General features: G+C 50.5%; 1 protein-coding gene across 2 annotated transcripts in view; it reads right to left on the bottom strand.

The window, feature by feature from the left end:
* DHX9 (DExH-box helicase 9) overlaps window positions 1-18,084 on the bottom strand; it is a 287,744-nt gene that overhangs the window by 204,563 nt on the left and 65,097 nt on the right. For both annotated transcript variants that reach the window (XM_033916167.1, XM_033916168.1), the window contains 2 exons: window positions 14,033-14,122; window positions 13,780-13,941 (listed from right to left, as the gene is read on the bottom strand). In XM_033916167.1, the coding sequence (XP_033772058.1) occupies window positions 13,780-13,941; window positions 14,033-14,122 (252 nt within the window). The remainder of the gene's footprint in view (window positions 1-13,779; window positions 13,942-14,032; window positions 14,123-18,084) is intronic.

Here is an 18,084-nt window from a genome sequence, read left to right as displayed (position 1 = left end):
ATAAACAAAGTACAGATTTAGCGATAGGTGGTTCTTGCGCTCGGTTGTTAAGGACTAAGATTGAATAGGTTGGTTTCCTAAGTATTTCAGGAATAGATGTGTTTTCAGGCGTTTCCTGAATTCTCCATAGGTAGTAGGCACAAGCAATTGTTCAAGGTCTTTACCTCATAATGCTGCTTGATGTGCGAGAAGATGTTGATGATGACTTTTAAATTTACAACCTCTAACCGGTGGAAAAACGAAGTTCAGATGCGAGCTTCGCTTGTGTCTGTTGGTTGAGAAAGAGAAAAAGTCTTATGTATTTAGGGGCTAAGCCATAGAGTACCTTGAAGCAAAAACAACCAAACTTGAATTTCACACATGCCTCCATCGGTAGCCAGTGTAAAAGTCGATAGGAAGGTGTCACATGATCAAACTTCTTCAGTCCACAAAGTAGTCTAACCGCTGTATTTTGAATAGCACAGTTACTTACCGTAACAGGTGTTATCCAGGGACAGCAGGCAGATATTCTTAACGTATGGGTGACGTCACCGACGGAGCCCCGGTACGGACCTTTTTAACTAGAAAGTTCTAGTTGGCCGCACCGCGCATGCGCTAGTGCCTTCCCGCCCGACGGAGGAGTGCGTGGTCTCCAGTTAGGATAAGCCAGCTAAGAAGCCAACCCGGGGAGGTGGGTGGGTCGTAAGAATATCTGCCTGCTGTCCCTGGATAACACCTGTTACGGTAAGTAACTGTGCTTTATCCCAGGACAAGCAGGCAGCATATTCTTAACGTATGGGTGACCTCTAAGCTAACAGAGAGGGAGGAGGGATGGTTGGCCATTAGGAAAATAAATTTTGTAACACAGATTGACCAAAGTGCCCATCCCGTCTGGAGAAGGCATCCAGACAGTAGTGAGTAGTGAATGTGTGAACTGAAGACCAAGTGGCCGCCTTGCAGATTTCCTCAATAGGCGTGGAACGGAGGAAAGCCACAGAAGCAGCCATAGCCCTGACTTTATGGGCCGTGACAGCACCTTCCAGCGACAGGCCGGCCCGAGCATAACAGAACGCAATACAGGCAGCAAGCCAATTGGACAGCGTTCGTTTAGATACAGGGTGACCCAGACGGTTAGGATCGAAGGTCAGAAAAAGTTGAGGAGAGGAGCGGTGAGCCCTGGTACGGTCAAGGTAGTACGCCAGGGCACGCTTACAATCCAGCGTGTGAAGAGCCTGTTCCCCAGGATGAGAATGGGGTTTTGGGAAGAAGATCGGTAGTACGATGGACTGGTTGAGGTGAAAGGCTGAAACCACCTTAGGAAGGAATTTAGGATGGGTACGCAGAACCACCTTGTCATGGTGAAAAACAGTGAACGGTGGATCGGCGACCAGTGCATGTAGCTCACTAACCCTCCTGGCAGAGGTGATGGCAATGAGGAAAAGCACCTTCCATGTGAGAAATTTGAGCGAGGTAGTAGCAAGAGGCAAAAAGGGGGGTTTCATGAGGGCTGACAAAACCACATTGAGGTCCCAGACGACCGGGGGAGGCTGAAGAGGTGGTTTGATATTGAAGAGGCCTCTCATGAACCGGGAAACCAGAGGATGAGCCATGAGGGGTTTTCCAAGGATAGGCTCGTGAAAAGCAGTGATGGCACTGAGGTGGACTCTGATCGAGGTAGACTTGAGACCAGCGTTAGACAGAGAGAGCAAATAGTCCAGTACAGTTTCCACCGCCAATGAGGTGGGATTGTGATGATGCAGGAGGCACCAAGAGGAGAACCGGGTCCATTTCTGATGGTAACATTGGAGTGTGGAGGGTTTCCTGGAGGCATCCAAAATGCGACGGACAGGCTGAGACAGGTTTTCTGGAGAGGTCAGCCCGAGAGAAACCAAGCTGTCAGGTGGAGGGAAGACAGATTGGGATGTAGCAGAGACTGATGTTGCTGCGTAAGCAGAGAAGGAAATACAGGAAGAGGAATGGGCTCCCTGGAGCTGAGTTGAAGTAGGAGGGAGAACCAGTGTTGCCTGGGCCACCGAGGGGCGATGAGAATCATGGTGGCTCTGTCCTTGCGGAGTTTGAACAGGGTCCGCAACATCAGAGGAAGTGGAGGGAAGGCATAGAGGAACCGATCCGTCCAGTCGAGAAGGAATGCATCCGGGGCCAGACGATGTGGAGAGAAGAGTCTGGAGCAGAACTGGGGCAGCTGATGGTTGTGAGGAGCTGCAAAGAGGTCCACCTGCGGAGTGCCCCAGCGAGCAAAGATGGAGTGGAGAGTGGGAGGATCCAGGGTCCACTCGTGAGGTTGAAGGATGCGGCTGAGCTGGTCGGCCAGGGAGTTCTGTTCGCCCTGGATATAGACCGCTTTGAGATAAAGATTGTGGGCTGTGGCCCAGGTCCAAATTCGGAGGGCCTCCTGACAAAGGAGACGAGATCCCGTGCCGCCTTGCTTGTTGATGTAGTACATGGCGACCTGATTGTCCGTGCACAGGAGAAGAACCTGAGGATAGAGAAGGTGCTGGAAGGCCTTGAGAGCATAAAACATGGCTCTGAGTTCCAGGAAATTGATGTGATGTTGACGCTCCTGAGGGGTCCAGAGTCCCTGGGTGCGTAAATCCCCTATGTGAGCTCCCCATGCATAGGGGGAGGCATCTGTGGTGATGATCATGGAATGAGGGGGCGGATGAAAAAGGAGGCCCCTGGAAAGATTTGAGGAGTTCAACCACCATTGAAGAGATCGCTGAAGAGACGATGTCACAGAGATGGGATGAGAAAGAGGATCCCTGGTCTGTGACCATTGGTTGGCGAGGGTCCATTGTGGTATCCTCAGATGGAGTCGCGCCAGAGGAACTACATGGACTGTCGAGGCCATGTGACCCAGAAGAATCATCATCTGGCGAGCAGGGATGGATGGTTGGAGGAGCACCTGTCGATAGAGGTGAAGCAGTGTCCGGTGCCGGTCGGCCGGAAGGAACGCTCTCATGAAGTTGGTATCGAGGAGTGCTCCGATGAACTGAAGGCGCTGCGTGGGAAGCAGATGCGACTTGGGATAATTGATCTCGAACCCCAAGAGATGGAGGAATGAGATGGTGTGGTGAGTTGATTGCAGCACAAGTGGAGAGGTTGTTGCTTTCACCAACCAATCGTCCAAGTAGGGGAACACTTGTAGGTTGTGGGACCTGAGACAGGCCGCTACCACAATCAGGCACTTGGTGAACACCCTGGGTGATGATGCGAGACCAAAGGGTAGCACTTTGTACTGATAGTGGTGATTCAGTATCTGGAATCTGAGGTAGCGACGTGAAGCCTGATGGATTGGGATGTGAGTGTAGGCCTCCTTGAGGTCCAGGGAACATAGCCAGTCGTGTTGAGACAGAAGAGGATAAAGTGTGGCAAGGGAGAGCATCCTGAACTTTTCCTTGACCAAACACTTGTTGAGGTTCCTGAGGTCGAGGATAGGACGAAGATCCCCTGTTTTCTTGGGTACCAAGAAGTAGCGGGAATAAAAACCCTGACCTCTTTGGTCTGGTGGAACTTCTTCGATGGCATTGAGAAGGAGGAGGGATTGGACCTCCCTGAGGAGGAGTGGAGTTTGGGAGGAGTGAGAAGCAGACTCTACGGGAGGATGGTCTGCAGGAAGAGTCTGGAACCTTAGTGAGTATCCGTGACGGATGATGTTTAGAACCCACAGGTCTGATGTGATGGCCTCCCAGCGTCGTAGAAAGATGGTGAGGCGGCCCCCGATAGGTTGAGGCAGAGGCAGCGAGGGTTGGAGACTGGCTATGCCCTGGAGAAAGAGTCAAAAGGGCTGAGGAGGCTTAGTTTGAGGGAGAGGCTTGGCTGTCTGGTGAGATTGCGAGCGAGCCTGAGTGTGTTGTTGTTGTTGTTGGCGAGGCCGACGAGACTGCTGTTGAGGAGGATTAAGTGGCCTAGCAGAAAAACGACGTTGGTAAGAGGACTGAGGTCTGTATGGTCGTGTTGGCGGAGTCTTCTTTTTAGGCTTAATGAGGGTGTCCCATCTCGTCTCATGAGCCGAAAGTTTTTGTGTCGTGGTATCCAGAGACTCCCCAAAAAGTTCATCACCAAGACAGGGCGCGTTGGCAAGGCGGTCCTGGTGGTTCACATCAAGGTCAGATACCCTCAGCCAGGCAAGGTGTCGCATGGCCACTGCCAGAGCAGAGGCTCGGGAGGAAAGCTCGAAGGAGTCATAGATCGAGCGTACCATGAATTTCCTAAGCTGAAGAAGGGTGGAAATTTGTTGCTGAAACAATGGAACCTTGCGTTCAGGGATATACTTTTGCAGAGCAGAAAGTTGTTGTACCAGATATTTCATGTAAAAAGAAAAATGAAATGAGTAATTGTTGGCTCTGCTAGCCAGCATGGCATTCTGGTACAGGCGCTTTCCAAATTTGTCCATTGTTTTACCCTCTCTGCCAGGAGGGGTGGAGGCATAGACACTGGAACCATGAGATTTTTTGAGAGTGGATTCTACCAGGAGGCTCTCATGTGGCAACTGGGGTTTATCAAATCCTGGGATAGGGATGACCCGGTATAAACTGTCCAGTTTCTTAGGGGCACCTGGAACAGTAAGGGGATTCTCCAAATTTTTATAAAACGTCTCCCGTAGAATATCATGGACGGGGAGTTTGAGAAACTCCTTGGGGGGTTGATCGAAGTCCAAGGCTTCTAGAAAGGCCTGGGACTTCTTGGAGTCGGACTCAAGTGGGATGGAGAGAGCCCCAGACATCTCCCGGAGGAATTTCGTAAATGAGGACTGCTCGGGTTTGGAGGTGGATTCAGCCATGGAGGGTTCCTCATCAGTGGAAGAGGCATCCTCCTCGGTACCGAGTGGGGATTGCTCCCATAAGTCAGGGTCCCTGATGGCCGGCTCAGCATGGCGGGTTTTAGAAAGGGACTTGCCAGATCTCATGGATACGGTGCCGGGAGATGAAGACCGGTGCCGATCTCTGTCCCGGGAGGAGTGGTGCCGATCCCGGTCCCGAGACGATTGATGTCGATCCTGGGGCCGGGAGGGGTCCTCCGCCGCGCAGGTCTGGAGTGTAGGCTGTGCCGATAAGACCGGCATCGAAGTGTTCATCAGTACCGAGGGGGTGGCCACTGGCGTAGTGGTGCGATGCTCGGGCCGGACCGGTACCGGAAGGAGTGGTGCCAGCAGGGTTGGAAGCAGTTCCTGAAGCTGGTGCTGTAGGTGGTCCTGCAGTTTGGTCTGGAGGATGGCCGAGATACGGTCCTCCAATGGGGGCACCGGTACCGTTTTACTTTTCTTCGGTACCATAGGTGCCGCTCTACGCTCCGGTGATGAGGAGGCCGATGAAGAGGCACTCACCGTTATCGGAGCGGAGCGCTTACGGGACTTGCGGGACGTCGGAAGGACCGGTGTCACCGCCGTGGCAGGAGGGCGCTCGAGGGAAGTGGAAGGCTTCTTAGCCGGCTTACCTGGCGCTATCGACCCCGCAGAAGGATCAGGTGGTGTCGATGTTGACGGTGCCGATTTCGGCGGTGCCGTCGACGTCGGGGTCGGATCCATAGCAGAACCGGTGCCGAAGAGGAGATTCTGCTGGATTTGTCTATTTTTAAGTGTGCGTTTTTGGAGAGTCGCGCAGCGGGTGCAGGTGTCAGCCCGATGTTCCGGACCCAAGCACTGTAGGCACCAGTTGTGTGGGTCCGAAAGGGAAATCGGGCGTGCACACCGCTGGCACTTCTTAAAACCCGGCTGGGGGGGCATGAAGGGGAATACGGCCTCCGCGAAATCAAAGCCGGAGGCTTGTATGATGGCAACAGGCCCCGCCGGGGCCGGTTGAAAAATAAAGGAAAAAAGAAAGTTTTTTTTTTTTTTTTTTTTTTTTATTAATTAGAAAGAAAAGAGAAAACCCGAAGGAAAAAAGTAGAAAAAATCAGAAATAACGCGAGCGGGAAGGCAAAAAAGGAGTGTTCAACAGCCGTTGAAACCACATGCGTCTTCTTCGCTCCGCGGAAACGAAGAAACTGGAGACCACGCACTCCTCCGTCGGGCGGGAAGGCACTCGCGCATGCGCGGTGCGGCCAACTAGAACTTTCTAGTTAAAAAGGTCCGTACCGGGGCTCCGTCGGTGACGTCACCCATACGTTAAGAATATGCTGCCTGCTTGTCCTGGGATAATAGATGCAATCGCCACATGTACTTCTGGGGGAGTGCCAAGTAGGCGATGTTACAATAATCGAGTTGACTCAGAATAAGGGATTGTACTAGAATTCGAAATGAAGAGCCATCGAAGTAAGCTCTGATGGACCGAAGTTTCCAGAGGGTGTGAAAGATTTTTCTGATCAAGGAGTCTACCTGGTCTTTCATGGTCAGGTTCTGGTCCAGTGTTACACCCAATATCTTCATAGTGGGTTGAATTCGATAACTAAGGTTGTTGATGCACATTGGTGCTTTAGTGTCGAGTGGGTATGGCGCTGCTATGAAAAATTTTGTTTTCTCTGAGTTTAGTTTTAGTCTGAATTTGGTCATCCATTGCTCCATCCGATTTAATACTTCTGTTGCTTTGGGGGTGACTTCTGAGACAGAGTTGGTGCATTGGTATATATGCAATTTAAGTCTTGGTAATTTTTTGTCTTCGTTTCCTTTCCCTGTGCTTCAATCTTTATTTTCTTCTCCTGTGCTAAAATCCTCTTATCTTCCTCCTCTGGCTCAATCCGTTCCCGTGTTTTGCCCGTTGTTTCTTCCTAGCATTTTTCCCTTGTAGTGTCTTCATGGGATACCTTTTCCCAAATTGTCGACACTTGGTCGACTGTCTGCTTTCCCCTTCTTCTTAGTTTAAAGCCTATTCTATTCCTCTCTTGACATTTTTTTGCCAGAAGTCTAGTTCCTGCCGTGCTCAGGTGTAGTCCATCTCTCCTAAAGAGCTTGCTCTTGCCCCAAAACGTTGTCCAGTCCTCGTCCATGCATTTATTGATTGTAGTTCTGTCTGCCTCTTCACATTTGCCCTCGGTACTGGTAGGATCTCTGAAAACGCTATCCTCTGAGTCCTCATTTTCAACTTCCTTCCCAGAATCTTGAACTGTTCTATCAGTGCACTTCTGCTGTAGTCCATCCTGCTGACATCATTTGTCCTGATGTGGATCATTACCGCAGTCTCTTCCGTCTCTGCTCCTTCTAGGATCTTTCCAATTTTGTCCACAATGTCGATCTTGAGAGAGGTGGATAGTCACGTAGCTGGAGGAAGGGAGGATCGGCTAGTGACTTGTCTCCCGGGGGCCAAGACACGAGACATCACTGATAGGATCGAGAGGATCCTGGACGGAGCAGAGACAGAGGAGACTGCGGTGATAATCCACGTCGGAACGAATGATGTGAGCCGGAGGAACTTCAGCATGGCCACACTGACTGACCAGTTCAGGGTCTTGGGACGAAAGCTGAAGCGGAGTACCCGGAGGATAGCATTCTCAGAGATCCTGCCTGTACCGAGAGCAGATGCAAAGAGGCAGGCAGACCTCCAGGCTGTGAATGCATGGTTGAGGAGATGGTGCCAGGAGGAGGGCTTCCACTTTGTGAGGAACTGGACATCCTTCTGGGGAAAGAGTAAGCTCTACCGGCGGGACGGCCTGCACCTGAGCACAGCGGGAACTAGACTACTGGCAGCCAATGTGAGGAAGGAGATCGAGAGGGCTTTAAACTGAGGAGAGGGGGAAAGCCGACAGCCGATCTGATGTTGACGCTTCGGACAACAGTATCCAGAACAGAGGCTGAACGGGCTGACTGCAAGGAGGAAGTAGAGAGACCGGTGGATCTTATGATCAGACAGCGAGGGAAATACTAGGTAAGGGGAGCTTGCTGGGAGGAGACTAAGGGGCATGGAGACACAAGGGGACTGGGTGGCACGAGGGCAAAAGCTGAGGGCAATATAGAGGTGCCACAAGGCGAGGGGGATCAAACAGAGGCTCAAGGGATGATAGCCCAGGAGGGGGCCGGTAGGGCTAGAAAACCCAAAGGAAAAGCGGGGAAGTGGGGTGGCGGGGATGTGGAGAAGCTGAAAGCTAAGAGGGTAAAGGCTGAGGGCAAAGCAGAAGCACAGGGAACGGAAAAAATGCCCGAAATCCAAGAGCAAGTGGCCCAGGTAAATGCAAAGGTGGAAGAAAAACGACGGAGCCTGAGGTGCTTATACGCAAATGCAAGAAGCCTCATGGCCAAGATGGGTGAACTAGAAGTCGTGGCCAAGGGGGAGGACCTGGATATAATTGGAATTGTAGAAACCTGGTGGACAGAGGAAAATCAATGGGACGTGGTGCTGCCGGGGTACAAGCTTTACAGGAGGGACAGGACCCACAAGAAGGGAGGAGGCATAGCACTATATATAAAGGAATCTATCCACTCGGTCGGGATGGATATGGCAACAAAGGCAGAGGGGCTGGAATCACTATGGATCAAATTACCCGGAAACAAGGGTGCGGGCATAAAACTGGGGCTGTACTATCGACCACCTGGTGCGCCAGAAGGAGTCGGACACGACTTGGAAGCAGAATTGAGACAGGAATGCAGGACTGGAAGTGTAACAGTGATGGGGGACTTCAACTACCCGGGAATAGACTGGAGTACGGGTCACTCCAACTGCACTAGGGAGACAGGATTTGTAGAAACTGTGAAGGACTGCTTCATGGAGCAACTAGTCAAAGAACCGACGCGAGGGGGTACTACTCTTGACCTCATCCTAAACGGATTAGGGGGGCCTGCTAGAGGGATAGAAGTGGGAGGACCACTAGGAAATAGTGATCACAACACGATCAGATTCACATTAGAAAGAGAGACACCCATAGTAAGGAGGACCGCAACAACTGCGCTGAATTTCAAGAAAGGGAACTATGTTGCCATGAGGGAAATGGTGGGGAGGAAGCTCAGAAACATCTTTAGGATGGAGACTGTGGGAAGCGCCTGGACCCTATTCAGGGACACCCTGCAGGAAGCACAGAAAATGTACGTCCCCATTTTCAGGAAAGGCTGCAAGAACAAGCGATCAAAGGACCCGGTTTGGATGTCAACAGAAGCAAAGAAGGCGATAAAGGACAAAAAGGTATCCTTCCGGAGATGGAAAAAGGACCCAACGGAGGAAAATCACCAGACGCACAGGAAATGCCAAAAGGAATGCCACCGGGAGGTTAGAAAAGCAAAGGGAGAATACGAAGAGGGGCTGGCCAGAGAGGCGAAAAACTTCAAGGCATTCTTCAGTTACGTTAAGGGAAAGCGACCAGCGAGAGAGGAGGTGGGGCCGTTGGACGATGGGGATAGGAAGGGAGTGATTAAGGAGGATAAAGAGGTAGCCGAGAGGTTGAACACGTTCTTCTCGTCGGTTTTCACGAGCGAAGACACATCTAATATACCGGACTCAGAGGAGCTCATGAGTGGGGAACAGGCTGAAAAATTGGATCACATAGAGGTAAGTAAGGAAGATGTCCTCAAACAGATAGACAGGCTAAAATGCGGCAAATCACCGGGCCCGGACGGGATCCACCCAAGGGTTCTGAAGGAACTAAGACAAGAAATAGCGGGCACAATCTAGCATGTTTGCAACCTATCCTTGAAAACTGGTGAGGTACCAGAGGACTGGAAATTGGCGAATGTCACACCTATCTTCAAGAAGGGATCGAGGGGTGACCCCGGGAACTACAGGCCGGTGAGCCTGACTTCAATTATAGGGAAGATGGTGGAAGCTATGATCAAGGACGGCATTTGCGAGCACATCGAGAAGAATGACCTATTGAGAACAAGCCAGCACGGATTCTGTAAGGGAAGGTCGTGCCTAACGAACCTTCTGTACTTCTTTGAGGGAATAAGCAGTCGGGTGGACAATGGGGAACCCATAGACATCATTTACCTCGATTTTCAAAAGGCTTTCGACAAGGTGCCACATGAAAGGCTGCTTAAGAAGCTGTGGAACCACGGGGTGGGAGGGGATGTGCACAGATGGATCAAGCACTGGTTGTCGGGCAGACTGCAGAGGGTCGGAGTAAAGGGTCAATATTCTGACTGGCGGGGAGTCACAAGCGGTGTACCACAGGGGTCGGTGCTGGGGCCGTTACTCTTTAACATATTTATCAATGACCTGGAAAAGGAGGCAAAGTGCGAGGTTATAAAATTTGCAGACGATACCAAACTGTGCGGCAGAGTTAGGACCAGGGAGGAGTGTGAGGACCTACAAAGAGACCTGGACAAGCTTGAAGACTGGGCAAACAAATGGCAAATGCGCTTTAACGTGGACAAATGCAAGGTCATGCATATAGGGAAAAAGAACCCGTTGTTCAACTACAAATTGGGGGGGGTATTGTTGGGAGACAGCAGACTTGAGAGAGACTTGGGTGTGCTGGTGGATGCATCACTGAAGCCATCTGCTCAGTGCGCAGCAGCCTCGAAAAAAGCCAACAGGATGCTTGGCATCATAAAGAAGGGCATAACAACCAGAACACGGGAAGTCATCATGCCATTGTATCGAGCGATGGTGCGTCCACATCTGGAATACTGCGTTCAGTATTGGTCGCCGCACCTCAAGAAGGACATGGCGGTACTTGAGAGAGTCCAAAGGAGAGCAACGAAAATGGTAAAAGGGCTGGAACACTGCCCATACGCCGAGAGGTTGGATAGGCTGGGGCTCTTCTCTCTGGAAAAGAGGAGGCTCAGGGGAGATATGATAGAGACCTTCAAGATCATGAGGGGCATAGAGAGGGTGGATAGGGACAGATTCTTCAGACTGAAGGGGACAACAGGTACGAGGGGGCATTCGGAGAAACTGAAGGGAGATAGGTTCAAAACAAACGCAAGGAAGTTTTTTTTTCACCCAAAGGGTCGTGGACACTTGGAATGCGCTACCGGAGGAAGTGATCAGGCAGAGTACGGTACAGGGATTCAAACAGGGATTGGACGGATTCCTGAAGGATAAAGGGATCATGGGATACTGAGGGAGGAACTGGGATGTAACACAAGTATAGAAAGCTAACCAGGTAATGAGTATAGAAACCAAACCAGGTCGTGCATGTGCAAGACCGGAGGGTTAGGACTTCGATAGGAAGACAGGACTTAAATGAGAAACCAAGGTGGCAAGGGAGCCTCCTCTGGTGATACAGACAGGTCGTGACCTGTTTGGGCCGCCGCGGGAGCGGACTGCTGGGCGGGATGGACCTGTGGTCTGACCCGGCAGAGGCACTGCTTATGTTCTTATGTCCTTTGTTCTCATTCCTGGGAGGCAGGTCACCAATCGATCCTCTCTCCCACCTGCTATGTGGCTGTCCACTTGCCTGAGGATTGAGTGTCCCACTAGGATCGCGGACTTCCCCTTCTTCAGTTTTCGCTCCGGTCGCAGGTCTATGTCCTCGGAGTGCTTCGCTGCTTCTTCTATGTCCTCGCTGTATTTAGCTGCTTCTTTTTCTGGGCACCGACTAGACCATTCCTCATTGGCTTCTCCCCTTTTAAGGGGGAGCTCGGATGATGACTCCTCCGATGCAGTGGGGGTGGGCGGAGCTTACTCTCGCCGCTGCCCCCTGGATCTCTCTCTGCTTCTTTCTCCCTACTGCTGGCTCTCTCTCTATCTGCTCCCTGCTCGTTTCTTTCTTTGTGCTTGCTCCTGCCTTAGTTGGCCGTTGGCTCTTCCTCTTTTAAGGGGCAGCTCGGATGATGACTCCTCCGACGCGGTGGGGGTGGGCGGAGCTTACTCTCGTCGCTGCCCCCTGGATCTCTCTCTGCTTCTCCTCTCTGTCTTTCTCTCTCTGCTCCTTTCTCCCTACTGCTGGCTGGCTCTCTCTCTCTCTCTCTCTCTCTCTATATATATATATATATATAGAGAGAGAGAGAGAGAGAGAGAGAGAGCCAGCCAGCAGTAGGGAGAAAGGAGCAGAGAGAGAAAGACAGAGAGGAGAAGCAGAGAGAGATCCAGGGGGCAGCGACGAGAGTAAGCTCCGCCCACCCCCACCGCGTCGGAGGAGTCATCATCCGAGCTGCCCCTTAAAAGAGGAAGAGCCAACGGCCAACTAAGGCAGGAGCAAGCACAAAGAAAGAAACGAGCAGGGAGCAGATAGAGAGAGAGCCAGCAGTAGGGAGAAAGAAGCAGAGAGAGATCCAGGGGGCAGCGGCGAGAGTAAGCTCCGCCCACCCCCACTGCATCGGAGGAGTCATCATCCGAGCTCCCCCTTAAAAGAGAGAGAGAGAGAGAGAGAGAGAGAGAGAGAGAGAGCTCGTTTCTTTCTTTGTGCTTGCTCCTGCCTTAGCCGGCCGGTAGTCGAAAGGTAGAAAAAAAATTCTATTTATTTTATTTTTTCTTGTTTTAGAATAAAGTAGTATATTAGTTGTGTTGATAAACATTTATAAACATAGCCCTGCTGGCTGAATATCTCTTTTTCTAGTTCAGCAGTCAGAACTTTGATTTATAAAATGACAATTGTACAGAATATTGTTTATTTTTATAATTTAATAAAATAAGTTCAGTATAAAACTATTCGAGCCTTGTGTGGATGGGATCAGATGGTTTGCGGGGACAGGTCAGGGATGGGGACCTAGCTCGCAGGGACAGGATGGGTCCAGCCCCTCTGTCAAATTTAAGAACCTATTGTGGCCCACGAGTCAAAAAGTTTGCCCACCCCTGCACTAGACCCTAATATAAGCTAAGGATATAACTTTTAAACTACATCAGCCATCATGGAAATCACGTTTCCTGAATATCTTCTATGCAACCTGCATTCTCAAAAAACAAGGATTAAGAAACAGAAGACAGATCTAGCATCACCACCAGATCCTGCATAAAGAGATGCTAAAAACTGGAAGCCACTGTGGACCTGAGAAAAAATGTATAGGGCAAAGGATGTCTTGCAACATTTATGTTCTTCCAACTGAAAAATCTGGTACTTTTCCAGTCTTTGCTTATGCTATTGACTATTACCAGGCAATTCCAGGTTCATACTATGAGGTTGAACACCTGCATCCTCAAGCGCCATTCTCCGAGATCCAAAAGATTTCTGCTTAGAAAGTCTGATTGTTTTTCACCATGGACATCAAGAAAAGCTGCCTCTGGCACTACCTGTAACTTCTCGTGTTCTATTTGCATACTCTTCAGCTGTTGTACTGTCTGAAAGAGGGGGTGCTGGTATTGGAAGGAGGGGGGGGAAGACAGTGGCGATGGTCTACTTCCCATTACTGTTTCCGTTCCAACAGCACTACCGCAGATCAGTCAACCAGTTATCGCAGTAATACTGGGGGGATTCCCCGATGTGGTCCCCGTTACCACAGTTACTGCATCACTCTCTACTGAGAAGTACTGGTTGCACAGGACAGTTACCAAGACCTTCTGACTGAACCTGTCTCTATTGGCTAGTAGGAGTGCATAACCTAAGCATCTGGACCAATCTGGAGGGAGGCTAAGAAAACATGGGATAAGCAATGAGGTTATTATTAACAAAGATCAAGTAGGTTCTGAAGAACCGCAATAGAATTAGAAAGTAAACTAGATAGGCTTTGCAGTCTTAATATAACATTGCATGTGTAAGACTTTAGGCATCCTTGAGAATGTAAGAAAGAAGAGTCAGTTTTGAAATTAATCACAAGAAAAGGGAAACAGAAAAAAAAAAAATCATCCATTCTTCTCAAGAAACTATTAAAAATGCAGTTATTTTCCCTTCCACTCCAATCTATAAGGAAACTGGGCATTCCACAGTCCCAGCTCAATAGAACCAAGACTTGCACAACAAATGCACCTATTATGCCTTGGTCAACAATAGGCCCATTTGTGAACAGATATGCAGGATCTAATTACAGCCCCTGGAACTTACATATGCCAATGGACCTTCATCAATGTTGCTGCTGGTCCAAGGGTTCCAATTCTCTTGAGGGGGAGACCAGGGTACAACCCCTACCACAGTTTGCCTCTGTGAAGGCTCAAAGTGGGCCAGTTTTCCAAGGGTAAGTGAGACAGGATAGTCGGGATTTTCTGGCTGCAAGAGACAACAGTAAAAATTTAAAGAAAGAGGCTAGTACCCCAGAGTATTACAAACATAAGGCAGCCTGTATGCTATATGCACTCACCAGTGGCACAGCATCAATGCCAAGCTGTTCCACAATATTCTGGAGCTGTGTTTCTAAATCTGGATTCAGATTCACCTCATAAGGTTCAACCTAAAACAACAAGCAAGAATATGTTGAACAAAGTGCTCCAACCAGCAGAGAACACAGTCTAAAGCACAGGTGTCAAACTCAAGGTCTACGGGCTAAATCCGGCCCATCTGGTCGTTTTATGCGGCCCGTGCTCTGATGCCCCGAGTGTTACCTTGTGGCCGGCTCCCTCCTCCTCACAGCCTTAGTGTGCATGGAGCCACGTCCCACACCTCATCCAGAAGCATTCCCTCCGATGTTGCAACATCAGAGAGAAGGCTTCAGTTCAAGTGCAGGACGCTTGAGGAGCCACTGCATGCGGCTCTGTGCACACTACGGCAGTGAGGAGGAAGGAGCTGGCCACAAGGTAACACTGGGGGGGGGGGGTCATCGGACCGCAGGCTACATAAAATGGCCAGGCTGAAGCAGGCCAGAAGATAAGACACCCGATGGAGGGAGGCACAGCATGGACAGAGGGAGACAAAGGTAGGGGGAATGATTTTATTTTCAAGTTAGTGTTTGAATTGTGTCAATTTTGAGCATTTTAATCTGCTGTCCATCTTTTGTACTGCTCAGAAAGAAATATATTTGTTTCTTTTTCTCTGGGGGTTGTACTGCATGCAGAATCTTGAATCTTAGGGTGTTTTTTAAAAAATATATTAGTACAGTGGTACCTTGGATTACGAGCATAATCCATTCCAGGAGCATGCTCGTAATTCAAAATGCTCGTTTATCAAAGCGAGTTTCCCCATAGGAAATAATGGAAACTCGTTTTGATGCGTTCCCCCACCCACGAGAACCGGCATTGCTCCCCCGAAGGTCCCCCCTGCGTTCCGGCACTCCCCCTGCGATTGGGCACCCCCCTCCCGACGCGATTGGGCATCCCCTCGCCACGATCCGGCACCCCCCCTGACGCGATTGGGCACCCCCCTGCCACGATCCGGCACCCCCCCGACGCGATTGGGCAGCCCCCCGCCACGATCCGGCCCCCCCCCCCCGACACGATTGGGCACCCCCCCCCCGCCGCTTCTGAACGTGAACTCGCAGGCCTTGAGCATGCTCAGATGCTCAAGGCCCAGAAGAGGAAGCCGATTTTCAGGCACCGGCATCAAGCACAGGACATGCCGGTGCCCAGATGAGGGTAAGAAGCGTCCAGGGGGTGCCCAATCATGTCGGGGGGGGGGTGCCCAATCGTGTCGGGGGGTGCCCAATCATAGAAACATAGAAGATGACAGCAATCGCGTCGGGGGGAGTGCCGGATCGCGTCGGGGGGGGGGAGGGGTGCCGGATCGCGGGGGGGGGAGGGTGCTGGATTGCAGGGGGGTGCTCCACCGATTTTGCAAATGTTTTGCTCGTCTTGCAAAACACTCACAAACCGGTGCCCTCGTAAACTGAGGTACCACTGTACTTTTAGTTTTTGGTCACGTATTTGCATAGGGGTTATCTGTGTTCTGGTAGGAATGAATGTTGAGAAGTATACAGTGTGTTTTGTGTAGTTTGATTTTGTGGTTAACCATTACCATTATGTGTTAATAAGATTATATTGTGTGTGTATATATGAAAAATGAAGAGAAAAAATGGTGTTATAATTAGTATTATTTTGTGGGCGGGGTCTGAGGCAGAGATTGGGCGGGGTCTGGCCCGCGACTTAGCCTGTGTTTTGGATTTATCTTAATGTTTGACACCCCTGGTCTAAAGGATAAGTACACTCAGAATATACTGTATTTTTCGCTCTATAAGACTCACTTTCTTTCCACCAAAAGTGGGTGGAAATCTCAGTGCGTCTTACGGAGCGAAGGTACAATTTTGACACCCCCCACCGCCCCGTTTTAAACACCTCCCGCCCGCCGTAGCCACACCATTTTAAAACACCTTGCTGGGACATGGTCTGAATGGATATTTGTCCTGGACTTGTCCCCCCTTAGCTTCAGTCCATGTCCATGTCCATGTGCCGGGAATCGCGAGAACTGACAAAGCCATTTAGAAAACAGCGCGGGTCCAAGCGGGAGCATGGAAAACTTGCTGCTGACGTCCGCACTCGTGACCTGTGTGCCGCTAGCAAGGGAGGAATACACGCTAGACCAATGTTTTTCAACCTTTTTACACCTATGGACCGGCAGAAATAAAAGAATTTTTCTGTGGACCGGCGGCTGAAGAACACTGGGCTAAGTCGTGGGCCAGACCCCATCCATCTCTACCCAATCTCCACCACAGACCCCGCCCCCATAATAGTACTAATTGTAACACTATTTTTTCCATTCATTTTTCACAGATACACAATATAATCTTATTAACAACACATAATGGTTAACCACAAAATTAAACTACACAAAACACACTGACAGCAGATGTAAATTCTCAAACTTTGACATAATTCAATCACTAAATTCAAAATAAAATTATTCCCCCCTACCTTTGCTGTCTCCCTCCCTCCATGCTATGCCTTACCTTCTAGCCTGCTCCTGCCTGGCCTTTTTATGCCTCCCCCAGTGTTATTTTCAGGATGGCTCCCTCTTCCTCACTGATGCAGTACACAAAGCTGTGGGCAGCAGCTCCTTGCGCGTCCCACATCTGGAAGCCTTCCCTCTGACGTTGCGACGTCAGCGAGAAGGCTTCCAGTTCAGGCGCAGGATGCGCGTAGGAGCCACTGCCCATGGCTTTGTGCACTGAATCAGTGGAACGGCGGTTGAAGAACACTGTTTTGGGTCTGATGCATGTGCTGGCCCTATGGACCGGCACCGGTCCACGGACTGGTGGTTGAAGAACACTGCGGTAGACCACCAGGTATGGGGGGATGATCTAAAAGTACTGGGGAGGGGATGATCTACTGGGAAGGAAGATTTAAAAGAACAGGGGGGATGATCTAAAAATACTAGGGGGGGGAATGATTTAAAAGTACAGGGGGATGATTTAAAAAGGTACGGGGGAGGCTGGGGGGGCAGGCTGGTTTGGGGCTGGCTGGCTGCCACTACGCGTGTCTACCATTAGACGTGCACACCTCTAAATGTGCCCTGTACCCTGTCCCGGCCTACCCCCATTGTTGGGTAGAGATGTGCGCTTGGTGACCTGCGCCACCGAAGAATACCCCTTTGGGGGAGTAAAGCGCACCAGGGCTTGAGCACATTTCAAGGGACTCTCAGGTGTCTCCCAGACATCTGATAGAATCCGACCAGGTCAGGATGATCAGGAAAAGAGGCAGAATGTGGCCTCTTGTCACTTGTGAGGGAACATTCAGCAGCGACCAGCTGTTCCAACTGCAATGCCAATTCCTGCAACAAGACAGAAATAAAATCAGCTAGTACACAAAGTGGAGACCTCCCAAAACACAGGCTCTGCACAGGTCCAGATCCCAAAGATCCACCAGTCTCGTCACATCAGTGAACGCCACTGAGGTGCCCTGCAACAGCAGAGAGATGGAAAAAGCATCTGGTGCAACTGCGGACACAGATGTCCTATGCAACAATACCCCTACAGGAAGGCAAGAAGAAATACCCTGGTCCACTGGAGCAGGGATCCCTGTGACTGGTACAAAGGCCGGGGAAAGGGAAACAGGCAGAAAGCATGAACTAAATATGCCTGATAAGCACAATCACAGAATCCCGGGGAAAAATTCATCCTCTGTGGCAGAAGCCGAGCACTGCACATCAGTTTTAGACTGTTGGGAGGATATGCAAGGGACATTGCCAAAGACACGCTTGCATTTCGCCAAAAAGATGCCAGCATATTTGCCAGGGTCCACGACGACATTTTCGCAGGAGTCGGTATAGAAAGCGCTTGAACACCCTCTCTGAGGTCCGAAGGCCGTGCATCCGGGCAAACCTGCCCTCTCTCCCCCCCCCCACACCTCGGTGGGCCGCAACACACGCAGAACACAGCCATGAAGCTAACCGCCACAAATGAGGCATGAATCCATCCAATCCTAACCTGGAGAGGCCATCTATACAGTTGTCTTGCAAAAATGAAGCTTAATCAGGAAAAATCCAAGA

The sequence above is a fragment of the Geotrypetes seraphini genome, chromosome 12 (genome assembly GCF_902459505.1).
Source record: "Geotrypetes seraphini chromosome 12, aGeoSer1.1, whole genome shotgun sequence".
NCBI classification, from domain to species: Eukaryota; Metazoa; Chordata; class Amphibia; order Gymnophiona; family Dermophiidae; genus Geotrypetes; species Geotrypetes seraphini.
Note: the sequence above shows the minus strand (reverse complement) of the source record. Positions and strands in the feature narration are given on the sequence as shown.